Source organism: Bos indicus, chromosome 13 (genome assembly GCF_029378745.1).
Source record: "Bos indicus isolate NIAB-ARS_2022 breed Sahiwal x Tharparkar chromosome 13, NIAB-ARS_B.indTharparkar_mat_pri_1.0, whole genome shotgun sequence".
NCBI lineage: Eukaryota > Metazoa > Chordata > Mammalia > Artiodactyla > Bovidae > Bos > Bos indicus.
In genome coordinates, this window is record NC_091772.1 from 72787761 (window position 1) to 72803226 (window position 15466).

Below are 15466 nucleotides of genomic sequence, written 5' to 3' on the forward strand. Positions count from 1 at the left end.
CCTGCCTCTCAGCTAAGAAGGGAGAAACCAGGGACTGGACAAAGGTAGAAATGATGAGGGGTTTCCCTGGTGACTCAGTAGGTAAGGAATCCACCTGCAATGCCAGAGACCCAGGTTCGATCCCTGGATCGGGAAGATCCCTCGGAGAAGGAAATGGCTACCCACTCTAGTATTCTTGCCTGGGAAAGCCCACGGATAGAGGAGCCTGGTGGGCTATAGTCCATGTGGTAGCAAAAAGTCAGATATGACTTAGTGACTGAACAATAACAGAGATAATGAAGCATAAAGTCCATTGGGAATTCCAGAAGACCTCCTGGATCCCCCATTTCTGAAACTGTCTCTGAGAAGACCCCAGGTCAAAGAAGGAATGAACCCAGTGGGCACGCTTGTGTTTATCAAGCCTTGGCCCCTACAGATGTGGCAGTGAGAACTCCAGTAATGCCCTAGCTTGGCTAAGCCGCTGTTCCAACTGAAGTTGGGAACTTTTTTTTATTGAAGGATAATTGTTTTATAGAATTTTGTTGTTTTCTGTCAAACCTCAACATGAATCAGCCAGAGGTATACATATATCCCTTCCCTTTTAAAACCTCTCTCCCATCTCCCACCCCATCCCACCCCTCTAGATTGATACAGAGCCCCTGTTTGAGTTTCCTGAGCCATACAGCAAATTCCCATTGGCTATCTATTTTACATATGGTAATGTAAGTTTCCGGAGAAGGCAATGGCACCCCACTCCAGTACTCTTGCCTGGAAAATCCCATGGGCCGAGGAGCCTGGTAGGCTGCAGTCCGTGGGGTCGCTAAGAGTCAGACACGACCGAACGACTTCACTTTCACTGTTCACTTTCATGCATTGGAGAAGGAAATGGCAACCCACTCCAGTGTCCTTGTCTGGAGAATCCCAGGGACGGAGGAGCCTAGTGGGCTGCCGTCTACGGGGTCGCACAGAGTCTGACACGACTGAAGCGACTTAGCAGCAGCAGCAGCAGCAATGTAAGTTTCCATGTTACTTTTTCCATACATCTCACCCTCTCCTCCCCTCTTGAAGTTGGGAACTTTTGCTGCAAGAAATCTGAAACAGTTCTTAAACCCCCCTAATATTTTATGCTCTTTGAAGATCATTCCCCAGTCTCATCTGATTGCTCATTTGCTCATACATTCACCAGCCAAGAGAGTTAAGAGCCTGGACTCTGAAGCCAGAATGCCTCAGTACAAATTTAACACAAAGTGGCCAAGTGTGCTTGGGTAAGTCAAGATCTTAACGCCTCAGTCTCACCTGTAAATGGGGACATAAATTGTATCTGCCTCATGAGGTCCTTCAAAACATGAAATGAATGAGTACATAGAAAGCATCTGGGAAAGTACCTGGCACTAGTGTAGACAGTTGCTTTAAAAGTTCAATGTCAAGGGACTTCCTTGGTGGTTCAATGCCTAAGATTCCCTGGTCATAATGCAGGGGGCCCCAGTTCGATCCCTGGTCAGGGAACTAGATCCCACATGCCGCAACTAAAGATCAAAGATCCTGCATGCCACAATTAAGACCTGACACAGCCAAATAAATAAATTTATTTAAATAAATAAATTAAATACGTAATTTATGTAATAAATAAATAAAATAAATAAATTAATTTAAAAGTTCAATGTCAAAAGGAAGGAGATGTTGTCACTGAGATGGGAAAGTAAACTACGGAGGGAGGTTGTCTTGTTTTTAATAAAAGACATATCATAGCATATTTACAAATTGATAGGATTCTGCCTCTAGAAATTTGACCTACAGATAAATTCCCACATCTGATGCAGGAGACTTGAAGTTTATGAAGACATTCACTGTAGTGACAAAAGCCTGGAGACAACCTAAGTGTCCAGCAATAGAAGACTAGAAAAATCATTTATGGGACATCCACACAGTACATAGCCACTCAAAGAATGAGGTGGGTATGCTGGTGTGGAGACAGCCCTTAGAGACTGAGGAGGTGACAGGAGGGTGTGTTTCACATGTTCCCATGTATTTATGTGCATCTACATGTGTGTTTATCCAAATCGGCTTGGGTTGCCATAACAAAATACCATGGACTGGGTGACTCAACCAAGAGAAAAAAGTTTCCCCAGTTCTAGAGGCTGGAAGTGTGAATTCAGGATGCCAGTATAGTTGGATTCCGGTGAGATTTCCCTTCTTGACTTGCAGATAACTACCTTCTCACTGTATCTGCATAGGTAGGAGAGGGGTACACTCTCATGTCTCTCCTTTTTTAAAAAAAAAATTTTTTTTTGCCAAGCTGCACAGTGTGTGGGATCTTAGTTCCCCGACCAGGGATCACACCTGCACCCCCTGCTTTGGAAGCACAGAGTCTTGACTACTGGACTGCCAGGGAAGTCCTCTCATATCTCTTCTTATAAGGACATTAACTCTATTGAATCAGGACCCCACTAGTTTAACCTTAATTACATTCATGAATATTCATTGGAAGGACTGATGCTGAAGCTGAAACTCCAATACTTTGGCCACCTGATGTGAAGAACTGACTCATTGGAAAAGACCCTGATGCTGGGAAAGATTGAAGGTGGGAGGAGAAGGGGCCGACAGAGGATGAGATGGTTGGATCTCATCACCTACTCGATGGACATGAGTTTGAGTAAGCTCCGGGAGTTGGTGATGGACAGGGAAGCCTGGCGTACTGCAGTCCATGGGGTCATAAAGAGTCAGACACAACTGAGCGACTGAACTGAACTGAACTGAACATCCATAAAGGCTTCAGATACAATCACATTGGGGGTTAGATCTTCAACATATGAATTTGGGGGAACACTTTTCTGTGCAGATCAGTGTCTATGTGTATAATTTCTGGATATATATACAATAATTTGTTTAAAAGTTCAATAGAGGGACTTCCCTGGTGGTCCAGTGGTTATGATTCCACGCTTCCAATGCCGAGGGCCTGGGGTTCAATCCCTGGTCAGGGAACTAGATCCCACATGCCTCACCTAAGACCTAACCCAAATCCAGTGCAGCCAAATACATAATAAAGTGAAAGTCGATTAGTTGTGTCTGACTCTTAAAAAAAAAAGTTCAATAGAGTGAGATGTGGGAAGTAAGGTTAGAGAAAAGCTTTTATTTTTCATTATATGCTGTTCATAAAATTTTCATTTTTAACACATGAATGTACTAATGGCTTCACTTATAAAACTAGTGTAAAGCAAACAAAAGGCAAAAGAAAGCTCATATCACCTGCTTAAATTAAAAAAGAGTGACAACAGCTGGGACTTCCCTGGTGGTTCAGTGGTTAAGACTCTGAGCTTCCAGTGCAGGAGCATGGGTTCAATCCCTGGTCAGGGAACTAAGATCCCACATACCATTTGGGGTGCGGCCAAAAAAATAAATAAATAAAGATTGACCGCGACAAATGGTAATAAGGATATGGAGTAAAAAGGGAGCTCACTTACCCTGCTGGTGGTAATGAAAAATGGTATGACCACTATAGACAATAGGTTTGGAATTTCTTATAAATTAAACATATATATATATATATATATATATACATATATATAAAACAACCGGCAATTCTTCTCCTAGAAATTTAACCAAGAGGAATGAAAACATATGTGTAAAAGAAGACTTGTCCATGAATGTACATCACTGCTTAATTCACAGTTGTCTCAAACAGGAGGTAACCCCAAAGCCCATTACTAAGTGACAAATTTCAATATGTCTACTCAATGGAATACTACTTAGCAAGAGAAAAGTACCAGGACACAGGTGAAACTCACAAATATACTGAGCAAAAAAGCCAGATACAAGAGTAAATGCCCTTCTGCTGCTGCTGCTAATGTAATGTGACAAAGCAGATCAGCAGTTGCCTGGAGTGGGAGGTGCTGGGGGGATTAATTGCAGAGGAAAAAAAGGGAACTTTAGGGGGTGATGGAAATGTTCTGTGTCTTGATTAAGGTTATAGTTACATAAGAATATACGTTTGTCAAAATCATAAAAGTGTACACCTAAAATTTTATTATATATAGATTATACCTCAATGAAGTTGATTTTTAAAGCCTAAAGAGGGAGAGGTTGAATATAGAAGAGAACTTACATGGTCATGTGGGGCTCCTGGGCAGTGGGAAGCGGGAGGGTGTGGACCCATGTGGATCAGGAGGGAGAGAGGTGAGCAAAGTGCAAATGCAGGTGAATTTTTGCGGGGACTTGAGGCTGGTCTGGGTTGAAGGCTCCTGTTCTCTCTGTGAAGAAGGGAAAGCCTCAGCCTCCTGAGAATGAGATGGACAATTTCCGAGGCGAGAAAAGATCTGAAGTAGAGGTAGAAAATGGAAAAGCCAGGAGAAGAGAAACAGGGTAGAGGTTCCGGGCAGTGTGGAGGGACCCATCGAAGCTTGTGATTATGAATCTCCGGCGGCCCCCAGCTGTCCATCTACGTGATTTTTTATTTTTTCAACAGTGATCAGCGGCTGGTGTGTAAGCATAAAGAAAGCAATATACATGGGCTCATCCAGGGTTGGGTTTTTGTCAGATGGTTAGAAGAAAAGGGCCTGAGACAGAAGTAAGAGAGAAACTAAGATGGACTGTGGGCTACAAACTTGACAGGGGGAAATGAAGACGGAAGGTGCCGCAGGGAGGGAGGAAACGGAAGGAAGGAAGGACTGGATACACACCAGTGTCCATCAAGAGGGGATGGGAGGTCCCACTGAGGTGACTGAGTGAGCATACTGGAAAAAAGAGACTGCGGACAGAGAGAAATAGATCAATTAGCTGTTTTATTTATTTATTCAATATTTTCAAAAATGTCTTTATGTATTTATCTACTTGGCTGGGTCAGGTCTTAGTTGTGGCATGCGTGATCATTTTTTACTTGGAGCATGTGACCTCTTAGTTGCTGCATATGGGATCTAGTTCCCTGTCCAGGGATTGAACCCAGGACCCCTGTAATGGGAGAATGGATTTTAGCCACTGGACCTCAATTAGCTATTTTAGAAGTGAAGCAACACGTGAGGTAGGTGTTACTATGGGAAAATGAAATACTGTACCCAAATCCATACAGCAAGATAATGATGATGGGGTTGGGGTTTTCTGATCCTAAGTCCCACGTTTTCCTGCCTCTCATTTGAGAACCCCCAATATGATGAAGACCTTGAGCTCAGGATCCCAAGTCAAGCTGTGAACCCCAACATTGTAATAAAAGAAATGGGGCTAATCTCCAAAAAGCCAGATGGTAGCCTACTGTGTAGGACAGCTAAGATGTAAGATGGTTCTGCATTCCGAAACCGGAACGCAGATTTGGGCAGGAGATTGCGTTTTGTGAGGCAAAGGAGACCCATGGACCAGTGGAAGGAGCAGGCAGAGTGCCTCTGCCCCACAGGCCTGGAGGCAGACCTATGTTTCCCCGTTCCTCTTAGCATTCACCATCTGTAATAATATCTTTGAATAATATCTTTTAAAAATACATTTATTTAGTTATTATTTATTTGGCTGTGCTGAGTCTTGGTTATGGCATGTGGGCACTGGTTCCCTGATCTGAGATTGAACTCAGACACCTTGCATTGGGAATGTGGCATCTTCACCAATGGACCACCAGGAAAGTCCCTGAATAGTATATCTTTAACGTTATCTAATTGATGCCCATCTCCTCCATTAGTCCACAATTCCATGGGCTCAGGGATGATGTCTCTTTGCTCATTTCTATATCACTGGAGTGTAGCGCAGAGCTCAGTATACAGTAGGCACTCAAAAAATATACATTAGATAATGGAGAGATCGTGGGTTGTCATTCTAACTCCTCTTTGTACCAGCTGGGAGACTCCGGGCAAGTAACTTCTTCCTTCGCCTCAATTTCCTCATCCTAAATTTTAATTTAAATGTGGCAATGCCTGTATGTAACTCTCAGCACCCAGTAGGTGCTCAATAAATACACTCCCCCCAGCTTCCTCCTTTTCTCCTCTACCCCTCCCTCCGGCTTCTTGCCACACCCATTGTTTGGAGCCATAAAACCCAACCCAGGTTGGACTCTCACCTCCTCATCCCGTCCTGGTCAGTCCTTTCCCTTAAGTTGGGGGTGAAGGGGCTGGTATCCCCCATATTCTGGCTCCAAGAGCCTCCCAACCCCAAAGGGCAAGACTGGGGCCCTAGTGGACCTCTGGTCTGGCCAGGTTGTCGTTGCCATGGCAACAATGACAGTCCCCAGCCGCAGGTTCCCTAAGTGACTGGTTACTCTTTAACGTATCCACCCACCTTGGGTGATTAGAAGAATCAATAAGATAACCGGGCGGTGGCAGCTGGCTGCACTCACTGCCTTCCTGGTGGACTGGCTCCCGCGGCTGCTGCTGTGTGCCTGGGGCCCCGGCTCCTCCATGCCCCCGGGTCTCCGGCTGGGTGGGCTCCGCCATGGTCAGCGTGAACGCGCCCCTCGGGGCTCCGGTGGAGAGTCCCTATGGTGAGTGGGGTCTGTAGCCGGGGCTTAGGGAAGCCTGGACGTGGTGGGACCACCGTTAAGTTTGGGAGAGCATGGGATGGCCTCCGTGTGTTTCCTAGGGCCCCCAAGACCCTTAAGGGCTTCTCCAGAATGGCAGGAAGCCCCCGGCAGGCGAGTGACCTCTTGACTAAGCTCCTAAACTGAGGCCTGGCGTATCCAAGTGTGGGAAGCGCTCGGAGGGCTCGTGGAAGCCCGGGGAAGGGGATCAGCTCACTTAGCCCGCCCAGAGAGACCGCCTTCCTAGGGATGCATCCCGGAGTAGTTCTGAAATTCCACTAAACGTGGGGCTGAAGCATCGTTCCCACTCTGAATCCTGCAGAGAGGCTTGCGGGGCCTTGGCCTCCGAGCTGGCTTCAGGTCTAGGTGGGATACGACCCAAGGGAAGAGTTGGCTGGACCCGAGGGCCGTCAGCTCTGGATCATTCTGCAAGGGAAAGCCATAGAAAGCGACGCACAGAGCGGGGCACTGGAAAACGAAAACCATCTTTGCTGTTAAGTGTGTAACTTAGATGCGGGATAAGGGAAGAGTGTGTCCGCTGACGGTGAAGCGCAGGGGCTTTGATGTTCGGCGTGTAACTCCAAAATTGGAGGTAACCCCAAATGTCGGGCAGTAGCGGATGGGTAAATAAAACATGATGCCTCTTTAGGATGGAATATTATCCCGTTGTTGAAAAAAAAAAAAAAAAGATTTGTGTACAGATAGGGAAGGACCTTCAAGTGCATTACGTGAAAAAAAAAAAAAAAAAGTAAGCTGAAGAGCCTATAGCATATGACATTTCTGAGAACAGATACACGCATATGTATGTACCCACACGTGTGTGTTTGTGTAGAAAATTAGCGGAAGGACACAAAGAAACCAAACCGGTAACAGCTTTGTTTCGGAGGAAGGAAGTTCAGGTAAACGTTTGTTTTCACTTTTTTTTCACATTGTGGATTTTCAAAAAGTCGGTGAATTTTATAAGCTGATTCAATCACACTCATGTGCAGAGCTTGGCCTCCGAAAATCCAGTAGATCCTGGCTCTTGTTTCCGTGACTTTACACAAATTGCTCATCATTTCTGGGCCTTGGCTGCCTTCTCTCTGAAGTGGACACAGGGTGTTTTAGGGACAGCCTGCAAGTCTAAAGGAAGGCGAGGGTGTGAACCCTCCCGCTAAGCCCTCAGCTCCTCGCACATCCTAAGGACAGTTAGTGTTACTTGATATCATCAGGAGCGGAGAGAAGATGGCCTCAAGGAATCAGGGACTGTTCTCTTGACTGGTCCAAAGGAATCTTCGCCCTTTGACCCAGCATCCAGGCGCAGTGTAAGATGCAGTGCAAATAGCTGAGGCTGTGGAACCAAAAAAACCGCCTGGAACCCTATCCTATAGGGCTGTGTGACCTTGGGCAAGTGACTTCCCAATTTTCAATCTATTTCCTCACCTGCAAAATGGAGAGAACAGGACCTATCTCACAGGGGGCGGTGGCTAGAGGAGATTGCATAGCTAAAGGGCTGGGTATGCCTGAGGGGCTTCATCCAAGGTTAAAACACAATTGTGAGATCTGGCTGATCCTGTAGCTGGAGGAAGACTCATCGTCTCCCAATTGGTCAGACAGGGATGGAGGGATGGATGGAGGGATGGATGGATGGTTTACTGTTTACTCCTGTTACTGCACTTAATTTTCAAAACACTTGTCTCAGGTAAACAACACTATTATGTCTAAGGATAGAAGAGAAAACTAATGCTTAGGATTGTTTTTAAAAAAATCATCTGACTCCAGACCTGACATCATCCATCTGTACTGACCCCTCTTGGCTCAGCTACAGGTATGGCTGGGCAGAGAAAGGAGGGCTCTCATGTTCATCAACAAGGCAACACTGCTGTCCTGGAAATGACTGGGCATTTGCTGATGTGTGTATTTGTGTGTGTGTGACATTGACGAGAAGACCTTGCTTTTTAGATAAAATAAATCTGGGTTAGATTCTGGATCTGCCTTCCTCCCCCCCTCCCCCCCAAGCTGTGTAACCTACCTTTTTCTGAGTCTCAGACATTTCATTTGTAAAATAAACGAGGGCAGTCTGCTTCGAGGCTCTGGGAAAGATGCACTTACTGATTTTAAAAACAAAAAAGTACTTTGAATAAAATTCTTTCTTTTGAAATTCTCCATTGGGGATAATAGTCTCTAAAGGTTGCAATCACAAAGGTAAGTTGCTGAGTAAGCAACATTGTTCACAGCAGAGACTTGGGAGAGGTGATGGAGGGCAAGGTTAGGATCACATGTATGAATGAATATACAAGTGCTTAGAATTGCGCCTGACCCAGAATAAGCATGAAATCTATCCCAAATGCTGTCTCACATTTTTAAACCTTAGTAGGATAAATATAGTCTTTTTTTTTCTTTCTAATTTTATTTATTTATTTTTGGCTATGCTGGGTCTTCTTTGCTGTGTGTGGGCTTTCTCTAGTTGCAGCAAGCAGGGGCTACTCTTCATTGCAATGTGCAATCTTCTCATTGAGGTGGCTTCTTTTGTTGTGGTACACAGGCTTCAGTCATTGTGGCTTAGTTACTCCGAGGTATGTGGAATCTACCTGGACCAAGGGTTGAACCCATGTCCCCGGCATTGGCAAGCGAATTCTTAACCATTGGACCAGCAGGGAAGTCTCAGTAGGAGAGTCTTTAATGGACTGTCTTCGGCGTGGTGGTCCTAAGCAAACTTGACCCTTCCCTGGTCTTGAAACGCATCCATGGCGCACTGGATTCTGTTCTGTAGTTCTCATCACTGATCAAGTAACTGTGCACTGTGGCGTCTTGTCTCCCCAACTAGACTGTAAACTCCATGAGGCCATGGACCTCAGTCCTTTGTTCAGCCTTGCCTGTCTCCCATGGTGACCTGCACAGAATAAGTGCTCAGTAAGTATTCAGTTGGGCTTCCCTGATGGCTCAGCATTTAAGAATCTGCCTGCAATGCAGGAGCCTCAGGAGACATGGGTTCAATCCCTGGGACAGGAAGATCCCTGGAAAAGGGAATGGCAACCCACTCCAGTATTCTTGCCTGGAGAATCCCATGGACAGAGGAGCCTGGAGGCTACAGTCCATGGGGTCACAAAGAGCTGGACAGGACTGAAGCGACTTAGCACTCATGCAGGCACAAGTAATCATTTGTTGGATGAATGAACTAATGGAGATTCCAAGAAATAGCCCTAGGACAATGATCAACAATGTCAACCAGGTCCATGCTGCTCCCTTCCCTCTTCCCTGCCTTCTTCGCTGTTGGCTTTTGGTTTTTGGTTTGTCCCATTATAGACCTAAGGTGGCTGTCACAGCATCAGAGATCATGTCTGCACTTAAGCTGGAAGGGGTCTGTCTGAAGCTGGAAGGGGTTTTTCTCAAAGCCCGATTTTCCCCCAAAGCAAAAATTTCCCGAAAATCTCCCAACAGACTTCCTTAGTTCACAGAAAGCTGGAAAGTGTCTAGTGGAAAGAAATGAGAAAGCCAACACAGGCTTAGACCAACCATGGTCTCTTCTTGGGGTCTGACACAATGCTGCTGCAAACCAAATTGGAGTTCCCTTGTAATGGGTTTCTCAGCTTTGACCCTACTGATATTTTGGCTTGGGTAATTCTTTGTTGTAAAGAGACTGGCTTGTGCACTGTAGGATGTTTAGCAGCTTTCCTGGCTTCAACCCACTAGATGCTAGTAGCATACTGCCCGTCAGTTGTGCCAACCAAAAATGTCTCCTGCCATTTCCAGATGTATCCTGGGCACGTGTAACACCACTGTTACAAGGAAGCAGGAATAGCTGCTGAGTCGGATCTGCCAGAGATGAATGTACTGTGACTCGTGTGGTAGTATTTGTTTTGGGTATCAGCACCTAGCTCAGTGCCAGATTTGGGGCTGCCCTTAGCAACTGTGAGGATAAGATGCCATGTCTCTGTGCTAACCTCGCTCCTGGCTTCATCATTCTCCTACTCTTGTTTTGCTTTCAGCAAGTTTCCTTAATGATTTATTTTGGCCCTTTGGGACTTTGTCATTCTTGAAAGCATCTCAAATCTCCTCAAAGGCCAGGTCTGTATTTGTCTGATCTTCTTGTTATACCCCAGGTTACCACAGGACTGGGGCCCCATGTAGATTATGATAGACATTTACTTAATGAATAAATGAATGAGAAAGTGGATGAATGAATAAATAAATAAATAAATGGATACCTGGATGGGTAGATAGGTAGATGCTTTGATGAACCAATGTGATGGTCTAGTGCATGGACAGATGGATGGATGGGCATGATATGGAGAGACAGATGAATGAATGGGACAAATGAATACATAACAGGGAATATGGGCAGATGGGCAGGTGGATGGATGGAATAATGAATAGATGTGATGGATGGGTAAATGGGTATGGTGGATAAATGGAAAGAATGGAGAGATATGTGGGTGGATATGGTAAGTAGATGAATAAATAACTAGAAATATGCATGGATGGATGGATGAAGGAGGTGATGGGTGAGTAGGTAGATGAAAAGATAGATGGGTATATAGATGGACGAGGTGGGCTGTATTGGGATAGCGGTATCTGCAAGTAAAGAGATCGATGGTGACTGTCCACTGGTTCCTTCAGGGCAGTAGTTCCTAGTTCCTTTGACTAATGGCATCAGTCTCAGACTAGATTAGAGGCTGTTGTCAGAGGAGACAACATTTGGTTAAGTGGCTCTCCCACTTAAAGCTGCGTGATGCCAGACACTTCGCCCCCATCTCTGATCATCAATTTCTTCATCAACCAAGTGAATTTTGGTTGTTGTGAAGACCATGAGCTCGTGAAGAAGAAAAGGTATCATAAACTATAAAATGCTTTGTCTCCCTGAATGGTTAATGAGCCCAAAGTTGGGTAGAACCCCAGTTGCTGGCTGGCTACAGGACTATATCTGATAACCAGGCATGGCTGTTTCCACCCTTCATTCCCTAAATATAGTCTCCCCGCCCTTCCTGCTTTTTTCCCCATGTTATCTTCCTGTCCCACCTCAATTTGATTTCAGCCCCTCTGATTCAGTGGTTTACAAATCTTCCTGCTTATGGGAAACTTTCTTTTCTTTTTCTTTGCCGTGCATTGCGGCCAGAGGGATCTTAGTTCCCTGACCAGGGATTGAACCCATGCCCCCTGCAGTGGAAGTGTGGAGCCCTAACCACTGGACCACCAGGGAAGCCCCTGGGAAAATTACTTAAGCTGACACCTTGGGGCTCCATTTCAGACCTGGTAAACCAGAATCTCCTGGAAAGAGTTTCAAGAGCCTTTAAATTTTTGTTAAGTCCTTAAGTGATTTTGGGTGTTGGGTCAGCTAGAGTTTGGAAACCATGGCCTTGTTTTGTCCCCTTTTATAAAGAGAAGATATGGATACTCAGAGAGCATTCTGTCTCCATCCAGAAGGCTCTTGCTCACTCGTTCATTCCTTCAACAAACGACTCCTCAGGCTTATGGTATGCAAGGCATTCTGCCCAGCACTGAGGGAATGTAGGAGACTATAAAGTGTGGCTTCAGATCTTGGGGAGTGTCCAGTTTGGGGGTGGTGGTGGTAAACAGATGGACCGGCAGCAATCAAAAACAAAGTGCTGTAACAGGTGTGAATAGGGCACTGTGGGAGCACAAGGGGGCCTAGGAAGAGGGGAAGGGGTCAGAGGCCTCTTGACCCTGGAGGAGGGAACTGAGATCTGAACTGGAACCTGAAGGTTTAGCTGGAGGAGAGAGGCAGGGGGACAGCAGATGTACAGACCCAGAGCCTGGCCATGCACAGCACTGATTTTACCTAACATTTGACTGCAGCTAATTCCACCCTTTCTTCACAGTTATCTTGGGGTTTTTCTGATTGTTTCATGAATTATTATTATTATTATTTTTTTAGTTCTACCAGTTTATTGCTACCAACCCGTCACCCTCCACCCTCATGCACACATGCTCAGTCACGTAACCCCATGGACTGCAGCCAGCCAGGCTCCTCTGTCCATGGATTTTTCCAGGCAAGAATACTGGAGTGGGTTGCCATTTCCTTCTCCATGAATTATTTTTCTTGTTCCTAAAAAGATTCGGGAATGCATGCTCAGTTATATCCGACTCTTAGTGACTCTGTGGACTGTAGCTCGCCAGGCTCCTCTGTCCATGGAACTCTCTAGGCAAGAATCCTGGAGTGGGTAGCCATTCTCTCCTCCAGGGCATCTTCCCCACCCAGGGATCGAACCCAAGTCTCTCATGTCTCCTGCATTGGCAGGCAGATTCTTCACCACTGTGCCACTTGGGAAGCCCCACATATATAATTCCTAGAGTACAATTCAGTAGTCTTTATTAGACATTACAGATGAGCAGAACAAATCTATTCGTAGTTTAGAGAGAAATGTTCGAGGGGAACACGTGTATACCTGTGGCGGATTCATGTTGATATATGGCAAAACCAATACAATATTGAAAAGTTAAAAAATAAAATAAAAAAGAGGAAAAAAAATTAAAAAAAAAAGAAATGTTCAGACGATTTTTGGAATTTGAATATAAAATATGCCCTTTAAAATCATACAAAACCTTTTTGTTCTGTGATATTAAAAATCCTAAAGTATTTATAAGATGAATTTTATGTATCTAATATTTCATGTTTATTAGAATTATTTCAATATTAAACAGAAAAAAATTAAAAATAATTTTTTTTTAATTTTTATAAAAGAAATTACAGACCAGCAGTATCTATGCTGTTAGGGACAGTGAATCATACACCCTAGCTGTGCAGGATACAGTAATTTCAGATCTTTGATGTTCACATAATTAACTGATTTCTTTCATTTTCATTTCTTTTTCTCTGAGTAAACATGTACTATTTAAAAATATGTTTATTGAAGTATATTGTTCACACAGCAAAGAGCATGAATAATAAATCACAAATAGACTAATGAAATTTAACAAGGATGACTACTTTTTTTTAAATGAAGTAAAATAGAACAGAAAACAGCCTACTGCCTCTCATGTATAGGAGATTTTGTGTGTGTGAAACTTCTGTTCTTTTCTACATGCTTATGGATATGTGTGTGTGGTTGTGATAATACCAACCATTCATAGATCACATACTAGGGCTTTCCACATATCAACGCCTTATCTTCACAATAACCCTGTGAGGGAGGGGCTTTTACTGTCCTTCCCCTTTTATAGATGAGTAAATGGAGGCACAGAGAGGCTGAGTCACTTGGCGAAAGTGACAGATGCCTTAAGAGGTGACGTTGATTGAGGTTCCAGCCCAGGCAGGCGGACCCCAGAGTCTGTGTTTTGACTACCACCTTTATTGCCACTGTATATAAAGTATGTGATGTAAAATGTGTTACTCAGAGTCATGGTCAAAAGGGTTTAAAGCCACTGGACAGAATGTTCCCAAATGTTCTTTATAGATCTAAAAATAGCATATTTTTTCCTTAAGTGTCCCCACAGGGAACAGGGGCTGATTTTGGGTAGTACATGGACAAACGCTTTTAAATTTTATTAATTTTACCGCATGTTAGAAAAATGTATAACTAACATATTAAAGCACTACTATAAAATATTATTTAAAAGATTAATGTACATCTTCAAAAGAAAGAAAATTATCAAGTAAATAATTATAGATAAACAAAATAGATGTGATGGGCAGATTATAATAAAAATCATAAAAGGAATGAAAATGTGTGGGGCTTTGGGGTGAAATACCGAACTTGGTATCAGAAGGCCTGGATATGGGTCCTGGTCTATTCATTCTCTAGCTCTGGTTTATTTCTTCTCTCTCTTTTAAAAAATTTTTATCTTATACTGGAGTATAGTTGACTTACAATGTTGTGTTATTTTCAGGTGTAGTACAAAGAAATTCAGTTATATGTGTGTGTATATATATATAAAATAGGATATTATAGAGTATTGAGTAGAATTCCTGTGCTATACAGTAGGGCTTGTTGATTATTTTATCTCACGTATAGTACTTAGGATGGACCAGGCACTGTTTTAAACACTTTATAAAAATTACTTCCTTTAATCCTTACAACCGCCCACTGAGTAGGTACTGTCATCATACCCATTTCTCAGAAGAGGTAACCAAGGCTCAAAGAGGTTAAGTAACCTACCCACCCAGACTATCAGAGGCAGAGCTAGGATTCAAATCTGGGCATTACATTAGTAAAGACAACACCAGCTGGTATAATAAACAAAACCAAAATGTCAGATAGAAGAATTTGTCTCTTTCATGCAGGGACCCAGGGTCCTTCCTTGTTTGGAAGATGGATTTTATTTTACCTATCCTACTGTGATAGGTAGAATTTCCTTTGTCATTCTGGCCTCCAGGTCCTCCTCTGAAAAATAAGATTAGTAATGCTGTTTCTGCTTACCTCTCAGGGCAGCTCTGTAATCAGGGTATGGGTCCAAGGGTCTTCTGCAAACTGCAACCAATTCCAGTGGATTTAAGTGTTAGTAACATTATTAAGTTGGCCAACACCTACCTTTCAGTGTTATTATAAAGGTTAACTGAGATATTGCATATAAAGGCCTTTGTTCATATACGGACTCCATCAGCTGTGGATAGTAGTAATAAGAGGTAGTTGCTCAGTTGCCAAGTCGTGTCCAGCTCTTTGCGACCCTATGGATTGCAGCTTGCCAGGCCTGGCAAATGAAACGATGCGTATTAACTTACCTCCAAACTGGCAAACAGTTTATAGCATCTTTCCTATTAGCAAATTAACCCACAACATCTGGGAGTGAAAAATCAAAAAGTATAGCCACGATATTTAGAAATACAAAGGAAAACACCAGGAGCAGGGAAAACTGAGCTAAAGTTTTTCAGGTTTTTCCATAACATCTTACAGGAAAATCTGAACATTTTGGCCAACCCAATAGTTGCAAGGGGTTGCCCTTGAGCTGTGGGAATCAGGTTCAGGAAAGAGTGGGTGGGTAACTACTGCTATTTATATCAAATACTTTTTTAGAATATTTGATTTTTTTCAATTGTGTACCTATATTGTGTTAATAAATTTT

The 15466-nt window shown here is 43.7% G+C and overlaps 1 protein-coding gene and 1 long non-coding RNA gene across 2 annotated transcripts in view; one reads left to right on the forward strand and one right to left on the reverse strand.

Annotated features, from left to right (window-relative positions):
- Nucleotides 1-4738: 4738 nt before the first annotated feature.
- LOC109567466 (uncharacterized) overlaps nt 4739-15466 on the reverse strand; it is a 33839-nt gene continuing 23111 nt past the window's right edge. The window contains exons 2-3 of the long non-coding RNA XR_002182053.2: nt 14824-14874; nt 4739-9338 (exon numbers count right to left, since the gene is read on the reverse strand). This is a non-coding gene — a long non-coding RNA (uncharacterized lncRNA). The remainder of the gene's footprint in view (nt 9339-14823; nt 14875-15466) is intronic.
- The window catches only part of HNF4A (hepatocyte nuclear factor 4 alpha), a 66403-nt gene continuing 57243 nt past the window's right edge, over nt 6307-15466 (forward strand). The window contains exon 1 of the mRNA XM_070801731.1: nt 6307-6430. Within this exon, the coding sequence (XP_070657832.1) occupies nt 6382-6430 (49 nt within the window). The 5' untranslated portion in view covers nt 6307-6381. The remainder of the gene's footprint in view (nt 6431-15466) is intronic.